Source organism: Thermobia domestica, chromosome 14 (genome assembly GCF_964235325.1).
Source record: "Thermobia domestica chromosome 14, izTheDome1.hap1.1, whole genome shotgun sequence".
NCBI lineage: Eukaryota > Metazoa > Arthropoda > Insecta > Zygentoma > Lepismatidae > Thermobia > Thermobia domestica.
In genome coordinates, this window is record NC_137467.1 from 73,649,087 (window position 1) to 73,667,788 (window position 18,702).

General features: G+C 36.3%; 1 protein-coding gene across 5 annotated transcripts in view; it reads left to right on the forward strand.

The window, feature by feature from the left end:
* Positions 1-18,702, forward strand: part of LOC145669732 (ciliary microtubule associated protein 1B-like) — a 253,277-nt gene that overhangs the window by 224,610 nt on the left and 9,965 nt on the right. For all 5 annotated transcript variants that reach the window (XM_081738058.1, XM_081738059.1, XM_081738060.1 and 2 more), the window contains 3 exons: positions 1,076-1,145; positions 12,751-12,827; positions 17,042-17,263. In XM_081738058.1, coding sequence (XP_081594184.1) covers positions 1,076-1,145; positions 12,751-12,827; positions 17,042-17,263 — 369 coding nt within the window. The remainder of the gene's footprint in view (positions 1-1,075; positions 1,146-12,750; positions 12,828-17,041; positions 17,264-18,702) is intronic.

The window sequence follows — 18,702 nt, forward strand, 5'->3', positions numbered from 1 at the left end:
TGATTCACATTTTTAGAATGAGAAAACGATGGATGGTACCATACATTGGGATGTCATTTCAATTATGGCTGATATAATCATTCCCAGGTTTCGTTTATGAAGATGATTCAGTCCAAAAACACATATCCTTCCAAGTTTTAATGCGCCAAATGGTTACTTGCAAGAGTATAACGTGACTGCATAACAATCTTTCTCAAAAGAGTCATCTCAGCCTTTATCTATGAACCCCACTCAAAGTTTGAAACCAGAACTTTAAGGTAATATAGCTTCACATCAACATTTCATAGTTACGTCTTCGTCTGTATGCTCACACTACACGAGCGACACTCAGTGCATTGAATAGCTCTGTATTTTCTTTTGTATAACCTCTGAATAACAGACAACGGCAAATGAAAGATGTTCATTACTGAGAGATTACACAAATCTAGATTACTCATAGCTCATGCAGTAATTTACGCAATACAGAGAAATTACGAGTATATTAGTTATAAATTTAAACATAGGTTAACATCGAAATACTATACTCAGCTTGAGTATTTCCTCCAATTTGAATTAGTTGGGGGAATTCTCGAAACAGAGCAAGGAAGGAAATATAATTCGTTATAATTTTAACATTCGTTTATCTTTGAAGCTGCAGGGGAAGATATAAGCTCCAAGGAAAAGATGAGTGAATTTGTAAGGAAGGAAAGGCGTTTCGCTCTAATTCTTCGTCATACGACTAGTTATGCATGATTGCTTTTCCTCATCGAAAGTCTTCTAGGATTTCCACTTGAAAATAATTTATTCAAATTATTCAAAAAATTTCAAATTCAATTCCCAGCGGTTTGTGTGGTGATTCACTAGATTATTAATTTCCAACAAAATTATTTTGTAGGGAGATTTATGTATCTACCTTACTGTATCCCAGATTTCTTTTCAAGTTACAGGAAGCATTTTCTATGCTAAATACAAATGAACGCAGAGTAATTCCTGTACGTTATGAACAAGTCACTAAAACGTTTGGGACTAAAGAATATGTTCCATGTTCTTATCTGAAAATGTCCGTTGATTCTAACTGGTTTTGCTTAAATTGCAGATCCGAAGATGATGAAGAATTTACCTGATTCCAGAAAAAGAAGAGCTCCCGATTTCTCCCTTGGAAGAAGGTAAGCGAATTTTCACCACCTTATAAAGGTAAAAAGTTATCAAAAGTAACTAACGTTAGTTATAGACAAATCTTACGCATGATTAGGTTAGAAACAAGCAAGATTTCCAGAATCTTTTTTTTTTTTTTTTTTTTTTTTTTTTTTTTAAGAGAGTTCGGTTTGTCAAAAGTCCTTTACATGATAAACTTACCTTGTCAGTTCTTCGGTCCTTTCCAGAGATACAAAATATCAAGAAGTATTTGATGGATCGATCACCAGTAATTTCGACCGCCAGGATGTAAAAGATCAAAAGTTCGGAATCGAGTTGATTAAGGGAGATGATATTCAAACCGCAAGTGGTAGAAGTCAACAATTTCCAGTTTTTATGTTGATCATTTTAGAGCAAAAATACAACTGGGGAGACCTATATGATTTCGAAAATTTTAATTCAGCTGTGGGGTTTTGGGACGAACCCAGGCTGAAGTCAAGTTTTCAGAAGCAGAGAGCCAAGTTCGAAAGGAAGCAGACTTTACCGTCAATTTCCTAAGTAGGCCAGCAGTTCCTGGGGCGAACCCGGGCTGAAGCCAAATTTTCAGAAAGAAATTGTCAAGTTATCCAAGATAATAATCTAGGGATAACTTCGCTAGGAAGACGGGCAGAATGATGGCAAGGGTTTACCAGGGATCAGGCTCAAAGCTCTGGGTAGATCGTACCTAGGATATTGTGGATTCCGTCTAGATAGTACGAACCCAGAGCAGGGAGAATGTCCAATAGGGTCAGTCGTACCTAGGTGAGTGCGTACTCCCACCATGTGGACGATATCCAAGAACAGGGCCTAAAATTCAACGAAATCACAGCTCCACACTGGTAGAAATTTTATATAGTATAGAAAAACTAGTTTAGTCAGCGTTTGTTTAGACATATAATCAGTGTTCTGTCCAGTACATCATTACCTGCGACCAAATAATAATAATAATAATAATAATAATAATAATAATAATAATAATAATAATAATAATAATAATAATAATAATAATAATAATAATAATAATAATATCATTATTATTATTATTATTATTATTATTATTATTATTATTATTATTATTATTATTATTATTATTATTATTTAGGAAAATTTTGGCATCCAGAGCAAACAAAATTAAAGGCACATTAGGATACATATTTAATTGTATTGTATTCAGGGTTGAATTCAGGGGGTAGCCCGAGGGGGAATTTCCCCCCCGAAGAAAATTCATTCCCCCCCCCCGGAGAAACTCAAAAAATTTCAGTCACAAAATGTAGAAATTACTTCACATAATTATTTGCTTTCTTTCCGTGCACATGCAGACGAAATCCAATCTCTCAATATACGTATAAATGACGCAGACCCATTCTATATAAATATTAAACATGTAACATCTAAGATAGAATACCAAATAGCCAATAAAACTTGTATTTCTTAACGCTATGACCGAGTTTGCAGAACATGAAATTGTCAACTGTTGAAGAAAGGTTTGTATTTTAGTAGGTACTATACTCTCGCCCTATATTGTATATTAGTAGATAGCACTAGCACAGGTTGAGATAGGAAAGGAAAGATAGGGAAGATCTTTCGATCATTCCATATGATCTAGGTCAACAGACTTCAGTTCTTGAAATGCACAGTTCTTGCATTATTTGAAACAGGGCACCTATATCCCATTTCTCGCATCGGAAGTAACAGACGTAAATGTGTTTTACAATTTTTAAAGTAAACACACCTTTCTTTAATTAAAAATAATTCAGTTAAAGGGAGAGATTCAGAGGGCGTCATTTAGAGGGATCAGGGAGGAACAGTTATCCCTTGTGTATTAGAGACTTATATAGAATTTATCAATATGATAGTAGTATATAAGTGAAAGATTGCTATTGAAGGTGATGAAGATCCTGCTCAGAGCCGTGCCATGGGGGAGGGGCAAGCGGGGCGACGGCCCCGGGCGCCGAAGTAAGGGGTGCAAAATTCGGGAGGGAAAAAGAAAAGAAGGAAAGAAAAACAGAGGAATAAAACACATGTGCACATATTATATAAAATGAAAGGAAAAAAGTAATGAAAAGTGCTCAAAATCAAGGAAAAGCATGGTTTACTTTTTAAAATTTTCTCACGTTTCGCGGCTGGTCTGTCGACCTCTCATATATACGGGGGTGCCGTCGTATACTCTCGCGCCAAGCGCTGATTTTCCACGACACGGCACTAATCCTACTGACGATTTCGTAAACTAAACTATTGATGTATATGCAGTGAAGAAACCAATTGATTTAGAATCAGAAGTGTGAGAAAGAATGATAACTTTTTGTTAAGATATTTCTGTGTGCGCTTGTTTTAGGACAAAAAATATTTGAGTTAATTTAAATCTTTTTAAAAACATTAGTAACAAACAGTAACTACTGAATATAGGAAATAATAACAAAAATAGCTACTGTAAATAGCAGTTAAAATTTAGTGTAAAATATTTTTTCCAGTCTTTATTTAATGCTTTAGATGAAATCAAACGATTGTTTTTTTAATTATAATTTCACATTGAATATTTATCAGCAATTAGTCCCAATATTAGATAAGATGTGTATGTGAATGGAATTGTTAAATATGTTGCTTTCTTGCAAAAATACAGAAAAACAACCCTCCCCCCCGAGGAGTTGACATTCCCCCCGGGTGAAAATGTCTGAATTCAACACTGATTGTATTAAACCATAAAATACAGGAAAAAAACCGGTAAGAAAAATAGTCACACTGGAAGAAAAAAGTCACTTTTTCTTACATAAGAATTTCACTGTCATTTTTTCGTGATCATCACGCTGTCTCAGTCTGTTTTCTGCTGAGGCAAATACACCGTCATACCAGGGCTGTTCCTTTGACTTTCTACCAACTTCAAAACGCCTTCCCTTTCTGGCCAGCCATTTCATAACAGCAGGGGTTGGGCTAAAATCTTCCAACGGACCCATATTTATATTAACGTGAAGGTAATTTTTCACAGTAGTGGGAGCTAAAGACAGTCTGTTATTTGTTTTCAATATGTTGTAATCACTTATAAGTCTTTTAACATCGGAAGAAGATGGTTTCGAAGCAACAACTCGTGCTAGACTTGTTGACAGAGCATGAAATGACTGATTTCCACAGATTTTCATGAGAAGGCTTTTAGCGTCCAGACCTTTCAACATACTGCACGATTATGCCTCTCTATATTGCATTGCGAACTGCAGAAGATGTGTATCAAGACAAATAACTTTGTGGCATTCTCTTAGGGCATCATCAGCTACATACTCTTGCAAAACACGCAAAGGCTCCAAAGCAACAATACTGTCTTCATACAGCAAACGCTGACTAACAAAGTTAATTATGGAATCCAGGACTTCGTAGCGTACTACAGTAAAATCTCTTTTCTCTCTGACATATTTGTTATGGGATTTATTGTGACGTGTGTTACGATGAAGTTGAATACCATGTAATGAGTACTGTATTTCTCCGTTGACATTCTCTTGCACACGTTCGTTTAAAAACTTTTTTCCCACCCGCCTAACAGAGGTTTCTCTTTCATACTCTCCAATTGTGCTATAGTTGTATTTGTATTTGTTATTATGGCCAAAAGAAACATTTCAGCACTCTCAAACTTCTGCTGGCAGTTCTTGAAAACATATAGAGCGTCTGTCACAAGACACAGAAGATGAAGGCGATCTACTTCTATCCATTTATACGGATGACCATTGACTTTATTACATCCATGGCTTTCCGTTTGCAAGTTAAAGACAGCTTGGATACCAACTTTTTAGGAGAGTAGTGAGCATACTGAATGAAAATTTTGTCCACCTGACGTCAAAATATTTTGGGTAGTGCAAAACTTCTAAATTATTTTCTGGAGCTACTATCGTTAAACCTTTCGTTCGCTGCCATGAAGAGTGATGGAAAGCACACAGTCCAGATGCTGCTTGTATGAGAGATGAAACTTCTTGGACGTTCTTGGTGACATCTTTCCATGCTAAATTAATGCGATGGGCAGCACACCAAATTTTCAACAGAAGCAACGTTTCACCTGAAGCAACTCTTTCATCAGTTAACAATTTCCACATTCCTTTGTGTTCTCCTGTATTCATGTTTTCACTATCAGTAACTATCGAAGTCACTCTGGGAAACATTACTCTTTCTACTGATTTTCGTAACGTTGTGCTTCGGCTAAATTTTTGGCGGTTATTGATATAGGTTATCTCTGGTAGTACATATTTCTATAACGGGTTGTAAGAATCGTGTAATTTTTATCTACAAAACAACACATTTCATTATATCGGAAAAGTGTAATGTCCTATTGAAACAACAGATAAACGTGCAGTTAGTTGCATATTTTAAAACTATATGAATGCAACCGAAAACGTTTGGAAACTAAATATAGTTAAAAAGTTTCTTTATCTCAAAATTGGCAATGGTATTCCCTGCCATCTAGGAGACACCTATACGTATTAACTCTGGCTTAATGTCATATACTGGCAGTTATATGGAATTGAGTAACCCCCATTGCATAATGAAATTATTGAATCAGTAAGACTTAGTTTGACACACTAAACGCGTTTAAATACATGATCCGAGAAAAGTAAGGTACTCACATTAATACCACTCCACACTTTAAGAATTATAGTTCCACACTCCTTTTCTACAGTTCCACACAGTGTGGAGTACTCCACTCAATTTTAGGCCCTGTCAAGAATGACCCCTTGGACACAAGATGCCGATAGAGCCCAAAACAGCAGTTGATAAAAAGCTTGGAAAGCTTTGCACTCGAAACAAGTCTAGAGGTGACGTGCGGGGGGAAAAAAGTTAACAGACGCGAAAGTTGAGCTAGGCCCGTAAGGTTAAAGGTTATGCGTGCGTAGTAACCAAAAAGTTCCCTGGAGAGGAACGAAATAGTTGTTACTATCCTGAAGAGAAAGTTGGTTGGTCTGCACACGGTACAAGGGCCAAAGTCGAGTTGAGAAAATACTCATCTTGCAACCGAAAGACGTTGATTGAAACACGTCATATAAGATAAACAAAAGCATGCAATGATTGATATCCGTCATAAAAGGTAAATGCAGGTGAAGTAAAGTGGGCGGAGTTGTGTAGAGCAGAAGGGTACTTTTATGCGCATGCGTGACTATAGTTGAAGGGCAAAGTGTTGTTGTAGATGTGAGTCTCTCACCCAACACACTGGATAGATCAGCGTTTCCCAACCGGTGTGCCGTGAATGGGCCGCTGGTGTGCCGCGAGGAAACCCAAACAAATTATTAATTCTATAGCAATCAAATTGCAAGACAGGAAAATTGTATATTTGTATTTCACATTACTATGAACCTCTACTATGAATCTACAACTTTAAATTTCATACCGTGTTACTTTTCTGTACACTTTTAATGTTGAAAAAAGCATTTGTTATCATTGTTATGACTATTATTGCTTCTTTATTGCTGCAGACTCTTTCGTAACTTGAAATTTTAAAATATCATTCAATCCTTTCGACAAAGCAAATATGCATACAAATTATCTACATTTGTATTTTAAAACTAAAAGAGATTTGTTCGTTCGTTCGTTATTAAGTGATCTACCTTCTTAGTGAATGGATACAGTTTTCGAAAAAGAAAGCTTAGTTTTAAAAAAACAGAGTACAATTTTTCATTGTAATTGTTTTCTATTTTTAAATTAGAATGAAAAATAAGCATAATGATTTACCACGGGGAAAAACAGTAATCGAGCTTTCTTCTCTGTGAGAAGATCAGTAATCACAGAAAAAATACCACGGTATTTTATATTTACAAATAATAATATCTATGAGTGTGCCGCGAGAATTCAAGTTACACCCGTAGTGTGGAGTGTGCCGCAAGTTGAAAAAGGTTGGGAAACGCTGGGATAGATTGATACATCGATTGAATACAGTAATTATACAAAGCACTATTATAGTGGTTAAGTACAATAAAGTTTGATATATTTGTAGTGTTGGTCACCCAAAAATAAAAACACACACACGGTTAAAACTTACATATCTATATATTGAGAAAAGAAAAATATACTTCTCTATCTGGCTTAGAAAGCAAGAAGACAAGATTTTTAAAATATGTAGATTATACAGAATTCTTCTTAACCAATTTCTACCACTAATAATTTTAGTAAAATGTGAAGAGACTAATATTTATTATTTATTGATTTACGTTGATCTCCCACAAAATCATTTATTGTTTGTATAAGAAACATGATTTTCTTTAAGACTTATCATCGGTGTTGGGACACTATTTCCTTTTTTCTTCCTAATTACATAAAACTATTTCTTATGTGTCAAAGAACGTTAGTCATTCGGAAGTCTTAGTTAATGAAATTCATTTATGTCTGAGAATTTAGTCAATGTTTTTCTTCCGTAGTTTTGTGTTTTCGTAGCTAAAGCGTGGAAGTGTTTGTTTGTGTTATATAATGTATTATGTCAATGTGTATTTTATGTAATAAAACTGAGAGAGTTCCTTTTCCAACTATCTATCCATGTCTGACGTCATTAGTACCTGTTGAGACGAAAACATCACATGTACACGTGCCTGGACTCAACAGGAATACCAGCAGATCTGTGTCTTTAAATACTCTCTTCAACCCGGAAACGGGAGTCACTCGGAGTCTTTGGAGCAAGTCGGAGATAGTCTTTGAAGTCGGTTTCCGAAGTTAGTCTCCAGAGTCTGTCGAGAGCCGGTCTTCGGAGTCATCTTTGGACTCAGTCGCAGAGTTGTCAAAAGACTGTCAACGGAGTCGGACCGGAAAGTGCACGGTAGTCAATTGGGAACACCGAGAGTAAATTAGAAAACGAACCGAACAATCTGTAATTCGGTTATCGACATACTGAACGTCGGACGGATAACAGGAGGATAGCAGAAAGCCCAGCAGAGAAGATGGAGCTACAGGTACTGTGACGTCAGATTTCATCCCTTCTTTTCCTCATCTCTCGCCTACACACACTCTCTCTCTTCAAATAAGCTGAAATCCTTATTTTTATTTCTCTTAAAATCAGACGGGTGTCGTCCGGTCCCAGGACCCATTCTACCCTTGAGAAATATCTCAAGAATCTCACTTTGACGGCACAGCTTTCTTTGAAAATACTTTTCAAATTAAGCACCCGTAATAATAATAATACTATTATTATTATGGTTACATGTTTAAATGTTAGATCCTATATATATTGACTTCTTAGGAATACAGACATCCGCTGAATGAAAGGAGATACCTATTTTTACCTAAATATCTTTATCAACCAGAGACTTGAACTCGAGGTCAAAGAAGGGGAGATAAATAGTTTTAACAAGAAAGGCAAACTCTCGACAACAGATATTCATTCTGGCTAAACAGAAGACGAAACATTAAAACAAGAATGTATTTTTAAATACTTCTTCGTTTGCAATTAAAAGAAAAAACTAAGACGGATTTGGGATCATTACAGTACGTTTACTATACAAATGTTTTGTTGATTGCACACCTATATGTTTGAAAGTTAGGAAGTCTAGGTATCCGGTATGGTTTACCAGGAAATAATTCCAACAATTAAATTAAGAAAAATATGTTAAAAAGCATAACTTCTCTCTAAGTACTACGACGAAAGATTGAAGAACCCAATGACGGACTTAAAGAGGCTTATAAGCAGAGTTTATGATGACTATGTAGAACGACTTCGAACTAATATTAATGATAATATTAAACGATTTTGATCATTTGTAAACAAAAAATAACAGAACGTCATAAGTGCGTACCGTACCTTGAATAATGAGAAATTCTCTCAAGGCAATATTTCAAATAGTTTTGCAAAATATTTTCAAATAGTTATGAATATAGGAAACAAATTTCAGTCATAAAATCAATGATATTCTTACTGACTTTCCGAATATGCATGATAAACTTGATATTCTGCATTTTGACTATGTTACCTCGGAAGAAATTAAAAGTGCTATTAATAACCTAAAATTCAAACAATCTTGTAGCCCAGATAGAATTCCTTCTTAAAAGTATGCGGAGAGATCTTATCTGAACGAATTAAATTTATGATCAATTTTTCCTTGAAATCTGCGAGCAATATATTTCCATAAAAATGGAGAGAACAAGAATAACTCCTATATTGAAGTCAAGTAACACAAATGTTACAACTAATTATAGGCCTATCCAATCCGAACTGATATCAGAAAAAACTACCATATTACAAATATAAGCTCATAGAAAATAAAAGCTTCAAACTGTACTGTGACAGATCCATAATCATAGATAAAACTATCGCATATGCAATAGACCAGACAAGAATAAGAAATCAATATTTGTAGTAGATATTACAGTACGATCAGATAACAACCTTCAGATGAAGTACGTAAAAAGAAAGGAAAGTACACTCACCTAGGAGTTGAAATCAAAGACATGTGGAAACAATAATTATAATAATACCACTCTTTAATATCAGCCACAGGACTTATATCAATAACTTTGGAAACAGGACTGAACAAACTGAAAATTCAACATAAAGGGTTTGTCCAGAAAGTAATAGGACTGAGTCGATTTAAAAAAAAAAATATTGAGCCAATCGTTACAATTCTTTAAAAACTTTCAAAATAGGCTCCTTCTGCGTCGATGCAGCGCTGCCAGCACGATTTCCAAGCATTGAAGGCGTCACGGAAGTCATTCTCCGGAATGGCCTTGACAGCCGCGGTGCAAGCTGCTTGGATCCCCTCTGTCGTCTCAAAATGCTTGCCTTTCATCGGGCGTTTCAGACGAGGAAACAAAAAGAAGTCCGGGGGCCACATCTGGGCTGTAGGGCGGCTGCGGAACGTTGGGATGCCGGCCTTGGTCAGGTAGCTGTTCACAAGAAAGGCGGTGTGAGCCGGGGCGTTGTCGTGGTGCAGCTTCCAGTCGACTCCGATGTCTGGTCAGACCCGATTGACCCTTCGTTTGAGTCTCTTGAGCACTTCCACGTAAAACTTGGCGTTGACGGTTTGTTCAGGAGGAACAAATTCATGGTGGACGATGCCTTTGATGTCAAAAAAGACAATGAGCATCGATTTCACTTTGGATTTGCTCATTCTTCCCTTTTTTGGGCGAGGAGACGCCGGCGTGTGCCACTCGGAAGATTGCCTCTTTGTCTCGGGATCATACTCAAAGATCCATGATTCGTCACCTGTGATTACGTTATTCAAAAATTGGGGGTCACTTTCACACATGTTCAAATTTTCTTGGCACAATTCCACTCGCCGCAATTTCTGGTCGTCAGTGAACACTTTTGGGACAATCTTCGCGCACACCTTGCACATGTTCAAATGCTCCGTCATAATTTCATGAACCACAGTTTTTGGTAAATTTAATATCTGGGCAATTAAACGAATACTTAGTCGACGGTCTGAGTTCAAAACTTCGCGCACACGAGTCACATTGTCGGTGTTTGTCGAAGTCGAAGGTCTTCCAGCACGGTCTTCATCGGCGACCTCTTCCCGGCCCTCCAAAAAGGCCTTGCGCCACCGAAACACACCGCTTCTTGCTAAAGCATCATCTGGGTAAGCCTGCTTGATCATATTAAACGTCTCTGTCGCAGATTTATCGAGTGTAACACAGAATTTAATCGCGTACCTCTGCTCTAACGAACGCTGTATTTTCGGCTTGCACCACACACAGAAACACGTCGCGCGAAAAAGCCTGTCCTGACTCTCCGTGTGCTCGGAGACAACGGACCAGCCGCTCGTTCGTTAGCTAGGAACGCCCTCTACCGGATCCAGTCGGTGCGCGCACACTCCGAAGTACAGTCATAGCAGAATAAAATCAGTCCTATTACTTCCCGGACAAACCCTGTACACTCATTCCTAAATTGCAAACGCTTGTAGTATTAACAGCAAGTAGAATGTTAAGGAAGTTCTCAATGACTAGAACATACAGTAGAGATGAAACGTTCTTGACTAACCATAAAGCCAACCACAAGAACACCAGAAGGAATCTGAATAATAATAATAATAATAATAATAATAATAATAATAATAATAATAATAATAATAATAATAATAATAATAATAATAATAATAATAATAATAATACATGTAATAGGAATATGAACAACAAAATGACAAACATGTACTAGCTGTGAAGTTTGCTACAACTAAAGTGTAAATGATCATTATAATTGGTGTTTTGCTTATAACGTCACAGTTTATTTCTGTCAGTAGCTTATGCCCCCAGATTGGGAACCACTAATCTCTGATCTATATAGAGCAAAAATAATAAGATACCAAGAACTTTTTTTAAAAAACGAGAATCGACTTAGCGTCCTAAGAATAGTACCATCTTTTCTCTCAACTAAACGAGAAGTCAGAGAAACCAACCACTTCCGTTTTAACGTTTGGGAAATGAACACGAGGCCGGCCAAAAAAAAAAAAAAGTTTAGAGATCGTTTGAAGAACGATTCAGTGCAGTGTGGTGTCACAGTGGATATGATACAAGATAAAAAGAAGTGGACGAGAGTAGTCTGGAAATCTGACCCTAGCTAAGTAGCAGCTATAGATTTACAACAGACAATAGATAACAAGGAGCGATAGTTTGCAATCAATTACGCGTCCCAAAAATATATTTCATCTACACTCCAACCTCCCTACTAAAACCGGAAGTGGAAGAAATCTACTACGTACTCCAGTTTCTATTATAATTGACAAAATATACACCATACAAACTAAACTTCTTCATTTGGTCTACACATGACATTCCTCCTTGCTATTTCTCTCTACTAACTACATGCTACTTAGAAGATAACGTATAGTATAATAATTGTTCTTTTACCCAATAAACATGTAATTGACAAAGTAGTTATTTTGCCACCATCTTGAAGAAGAAATGAAAATAAATCAGGAAAAATGACAGTCAAAGTTTCGAAATCTACGTAGTTCTATCTACAGGATGGTAAGAAACTATTTGAACAAACTTCGGGAGCTGATTCCCAACACCGAAACCAGCAAAAAAAAAAAAAAAAAAAAAAAAAAGTCCTCTGGAACTTTGGGCAGTGAGGAATAGTTTCGGCGATGTAAGGTGCCGAAAGCGTAACAAAATGGACTTCAGAGGGCTGTAATTCAGAAACAACGCAACATAGAGAGTGCGGTTTAGAACATGACACTCGAAGTCATACCTGCTCGATTAAAAAATATATGTTTTAAATCTCCACAACATGTGTAGGAGGGATTCCCGAAAGGGAAATATGGACTCAAATTGAAAGAGACCAATAATATGTGACATTACACACCCTAGTAGTAAGACTTAAAGGAAATCCGGATAACGGTTAATCAAATTCACATTTCTTTAAACGGAAGTTATCATGGGAGAAGCAGGTATCTACAAATATGTGCAAGAACAAATACATTTTCGTCTTATATCTCGAATAGTATAGATTCGCGTAAATTAACAGTAATGTTACTTAAAACATTCACTTAGATTATCGTTAATTATATGTAACAAACTAGGATGTGATAAGTGTTATTATTATTATTATTATTATTATTATTATTATTATTATTATTATTATTATTATTATTATTATTATTATTATTATTATTATTATTATTATTATTATTATTATTATACTTTCCTTAGGACTGAAAATAAGGCATTCTGGAACGCTGGTTGTGGACCTGATAATATTTATGACGTCCGAGGTTTGACTTCGAAAGGTAAATAGAAATCTAATGTAAGTTTAATTAGCAGAAAATGTCACAAGATAAATTAAAAGTAAGTTTCGTGCAGGAGAGAAAAATCAAATACCTTTAGAAAGAATATAGATTCCGGCTACAGGCGCTTTTCCTGTCTTGCCACGGCAGTAGAACTGCAATCCTAGAAAATCCGTGTTGTGGTGCAGATTTTCTGGGCTCTCTAGTCTCTGTACACAATTGATTGATTGATTTTTCCTTTCAGCAGTGGGGCTATATGAGACGTGGCTTTACAGCTTAACGTGGGATCCGAACCACATAAGCTCTCGCTGCAAATCGAATCCGTATCTCCTACGCCAAAGGCGTGTATGCTAGCTGCTTCGCCGGTCGGTACCCAACTAGATCAAAATATCTTAATCATGAGTTTCCGTATTCTACACGTACCTACGGAGGCAAGACATTATTTCTATTTGTGGCTGTTCAGGTTGGCTCTGGTCAAGTAATACATATGTACGGAGCGTAATACAGAAAATCTTGAGTGTGATACAGAATATAAACCTGTACGTAGCCTGGTACAGAAAATCTTGTATGTGATACAGAACTCTGTTTAATTTCTTCTTTCCGGATTTTCTAGAACTAAAAATCAGTTTTTCTCAGTGTGGTGGACAAATGCCGTGTGTAGGGTTATTCTCAGGGTTCTCCCATTTTCCCCATCTCACCATTTCTTTCGTTCTCATCATCATTGTGTCATTTAGCCTACACGACATAAGCGTGGAACATAAAACTGAAAGACTTCCTTTCATTTTCCGTTCACAGTACAAAAATACTAATGGCAAATTTTCGGGAAACTTATGAAATGCAAAGCTGTCAACTAAACATCTGACCTCTTTCATGTAAAAATTATGTAACAGTAATAATGCCATACAATTAATCAAATAGACTAAAACGTTCGATTAAAAAAAAAGTACTCGTGTAGAAAGTAGATTTTCTTACATCTTAACAAGAATATAAATCTTGAATCTGAATACAATAACGAGGTTTAAAGTTTTACTCTGTAAGATATGTAATTATACAAAAATCGTGCTTCTCCTAACAAGAAATGAAATTGATGCTTGAACCTTCCCCTCTCCCTCGCTTGAAAAAATTCTGTGTACGTCACTGTCTGAATATCCCATAAAAATAATAATTTTAGAAAGTGCCGAAAAAATGTATAATTCTTATTACAGAAAAGTAAATAACATGAGAATCACAAGAAACTGTATACAAATTAGTCATTTATCATTCATCAGATTTGCAAGAGGAATAAGCCTGGAAGCATTGGATATTATTTAATATTAAGATGACTTTTCTACCATCGACCATCATGCCTATCATCCATAAAAACTTAAGTACTCAACCTCAGGAAGACGGTTCAATGCTTTTAACCTTATGTAACAGTATATGAAGGCTTCCCATTTCTTCATTAACAAGACTAAAAGCATTGGACGTGATTTAATGTTTAACTGATGTTTCTATTATCGACCATCATCCCTAATATCCATTAAAATTAGTTCTTGGTATTAGCGAAAGCACCCAATGCTTTAGTCTTACAGTTAGTCCCCTTTTTTTGTTGGTAATACTAAAAGCATTGGACGTGATTTAATGTTTAACTGATGTTTCTATTATCGACCATCATCCCTAATATCCATTAAAATTAGTTCTTGGTATTAGCGAAAGCACCCAATGCTTTAGTCTTACAGTTAGTCCCCTTTTTTTGTTGGTAATACTAAAAGCATTGGGCGCGATTTAATGTTTAACTGACGTTTCTATTATTGACCATCACTCCTAATATCATTAAAACTTTAGTCCTCAACCTTAGGAGAAATGTCCAATGCTTTTAGTCTTAGTCTCGTTTCTTCACTAGTAAGACTATAAGCATTGGGCGCGATTTGATGTTCAAATGATGTCTCTATTATCAACCATCATCCCTAATATCCTTAGGAAAAGTACATATATCCTTAGGGACTATAGTCCTTAACCTTAGGAAGAGTACCTAATGCTTTCTGTCTTAGTCCCATTTCTTCATTAGTAAGACTAAAAGCATTGGGCGCGATGTAATGTTTAACTGGCGTTTTTGTTATTGGCCATCACCCACCCCTAATATCCATTAAAACTTTAGTCCTCAACTTTAAGAGGAATGCCCAATGCTTTTAGTCTTAGTCTCGTTTCTTCATTAGTAAGACTAAAAACATTAGGCGCGATTTGCTGTTTAAGTGATGTTTGTGTTATCGACCATCATCCCTAATATCCATTAAAACTAGTTCTTGGTATTAGCGAAAGCACCCAATGCTTTTAGTCTTACAGTTAGTCTCCTTTTTTGTTGGTAATACTAAAAGCATTGGGCTCGATTTAATGTTTAACTGACGTTTCTGTTATTGACCATCACCCCTAATATCATTAAAACTTTAGTCCTCAACATACGCAATATTTATTATTGAAGTAGGGATTGTTGTGTAATGACTTGTGTATATTTAAACGTTAATAATACTCTTTATAGTGTTCGTAGAATCACTCAATTTGTAGGTTTTTTTTTTTTTTTTTTTTTAATACTAATAGTCATGTAACACTAAAACCTAAGTTTGAGATCTGCGATTTGCGTGAAATTAGTGTTGCCCATGAGACTTCATAATTTTAATAATAACCTAATTTCGATTCTTAAGGCATTGACCGCCATGTGAGCCATATGTGGCTCACACTAAACTGCTCCGTCAGGCCCATGGCTCACACTAAAACTGACCGTGGAGCCTCGTGAACCATATATGGCTCACGCGTTGACTTTTGTTTCGCACTTATCTGAGACCCCACGAAAAGGATTATGTTTTCTTTTTCAATACGATGTTTTGAGTTATGTGTGTGACTATATTGCATGCCCTTTAGCTTTTCGAATTATACATCCATATCCACGGAAAATATGTGAAAATGTTAACTTGCTGAAAATGCGAAAATGCTACTTGATTGGGATTTTATTCATATTTTACTTTGCATATTAGAATTTAGCATATTCAAATAATTATCTAGAGACTTCAATATTCAATATTCCAAGTTTTTGAACGTGATCTGACTCCTGGAGGGATAAAATGCGTGAGCCACATATGGCTCACGGGGCCTCAGAGAAACAAATTTACGTCTAGGCCCTTCAGCCATGTGTGGCTCATATGAAAAACAAGAAATAGACACTTAAAAAAATACATTGTTGTATACCATTAAATTTGTAAAAGAAATGTATTTTAATTATATGCAACAATGTATTATTAATTTTAAAAAATGTCAATTTCCTTGTTTTTCATGTGAGTCATGTATGGTTCACAGGACCTAGGCGTAAATTTATTCCTCTGAGGCCCCATGAGCCATATGTGGCTCACGCATTTTTTTCCTGCCAGGAGTCAGATCTGCTTCAAAAGAAACTTGGAATACTGAATATTGAGGTGTCTAGGTACGTATTATTTGAATATCACTTCGTAGCCTGGTGGTGATCATAAGGCAAACATACGTTGGCGCCATGATTCATCCTCAAAAATAACCATGGGCAGTCACTGTTAAGCTACAACAAAAATTTTATGTTAATATTGCATTTCTTTTCGGGTCTGCATATAAAAATGTATAAGATTTCAGAATTCTAGTTGGTACGGAGAGGCGTGAAAAGTAAGTTCCAAGCAGTGCTAAGTTTAGGTTTGATAAGGCCTTAAGCTATTGAAAGAGGCCCTTTATATTTCAAGCCTTAGGAACCGTTTATACGTGAAGGGTGAAGCTTTCTTTTTTGTGACAAAATGTCAGCATTTCTTAGGTTTCAATATATGCTATATGCTCATTTATAGACCTAATGGATACCTAAATGCAAACAAGGAAAAAGGGTCCATTACAAACAGGGCTGAGAAAGGAGATTCCATTATAAGCGGGGCTGAGAATTAGCTCTTACTTGCTTCATAAAAGCCTAGTACATAACAATACAAAACCCAATTGTTGTATGTGCGTTTTATCTTATTTGATTTTTCTTGTTATTTAGAAATTACATTACAATCACTTTTGGTCCCCCAAGCGAGTAGGGCCCTAAGCTATAGCATGTTTAGCTTATACGTAAATCCGGTACTGGTTGCAAGATTTGACTCTAATAAATGGACAAATAAAATAATGAAAGAATCGTAAAAAGAATCAGAATTTTGTTTATGTGTGTATTGTTTTCTTCTTTCTTTCCTTTCTAGGCAAACCTCCCTATGTAGGCTTTCACATTGCTAAACTCCCTCGGAAGGCTTACATGAAGGACCAGAAACAAATGAAAGCAGATTTAGAGAAGCGTCCAAAAGGAACAGTGCCTGGACCTGATGCATACTATCCTGAGGAAAGTCAAGAAAACTATCTATGGACTTCACCTGCATACAGCTTAGGACTCAAGTGTCCAGTGAATGACACGCGTATTGGACCAGGTATTTATTTTAATCTTAACGATGTTGAATACGCGTGCCATCTTTGTTTTTTAGTCTACTGATTTATATGGGAAACTATTTTTCTATTTTCTTTGAAATTGATGGAATTTTTAATGGTTTGATTTTACTGATTTCTTCTTTAAAATGTATCCACCATCACCCCTCCCCCCCCAAAAATATTACCATCAATATACCAATGTCCCATGAGAATTGTCCTTATACAGCTATACTCAACTACGTACCCATATAACGTAATAAAATCTCATTAAAGAGGACAAATAATGTCGAAAAACCTTCCAAATTTAAATTTCCAGTAGTTTTTTTACCCGTAAAAGAGAACGAAATGGACCACGGAAATTTACTAAAATATACTACATACAAGGTCTAGAAACCTGGGTTCCATTCCCGGTGGGAGCACTCTGACGAAAAAGTGTAAAACTTTTTTTTCAGGCCTGAATGAGGTTTTCCTGAGTTTTCCTCATTCACACCAGACAAATGTCGGGGTGGTACCTAACTTATAGGTCCCAGGCTACTTCCTTCCTTCCCCAATCCTTTCTTACTTCCCTTTGCCCGGATAGTGTGCTTGCCAAGGGACGTCATCCCTCAAACGTGACGGGCTAAATGGACTTAGATACCGAAACCCAGAAATGTAAATCCTAATTCGAGTTCTAGAAAATATTTACCATTTTTTATATAATTTCCAAACTTGAGAATTGGGCCAATGTGCCCCTTCAGAAATTTTAGAGGGGTGCGTTAATGTGCCAATGTTCTGAGAAAGAAAATGGGCCCCTATATCCATCCATATTGTAATATCCTATATGATGTCGTAAACAAGCGATTCCACACATCAATGTTTACAAACACCACCACATGGTTCGGCAAGAGGATCTCCCACCAGAGGGACCTATAATTACATGCAGACGACGGCTTTTGGCCCCTCCCACAGAGCAGAAGACGACATCGGAGCAGCAGCGCCACCGCCACCCAAAGGACCCTATAAATTGGATGGACGAAGGACGAAGGCAACTCGATACCAGTTTTCTGGTGACCCTCCTACTGTCTGCTTCGGGACTTTAGGAGTAACCTAACCTCATGTGGTGGTGTTTGTAAACATTGATGCGTGGAATCGCTTCTTTACGACATCACATAGGATATTACAATACGCTCACATAATGTGATAAAGCCTCTTCAAAGATGGTATAATAGGTTAAAAACTTCTAAATTTAGAACATTTTATTGACAACTTTTTACCCATGAAAGGGAACGAGATACATCACATAAACTCATAGAGGTACACTATGCTACCAAACCAAGTTTTTAATTTTGACAACTTCCAAAATTTAAGAAGTGATTCTATGTAATCTTCCCGAAATTTGAGGGGATGATTCCATTTACCGTACTCATTGCCAAACCATCTTACGTACTTCTTGCTCATGGCC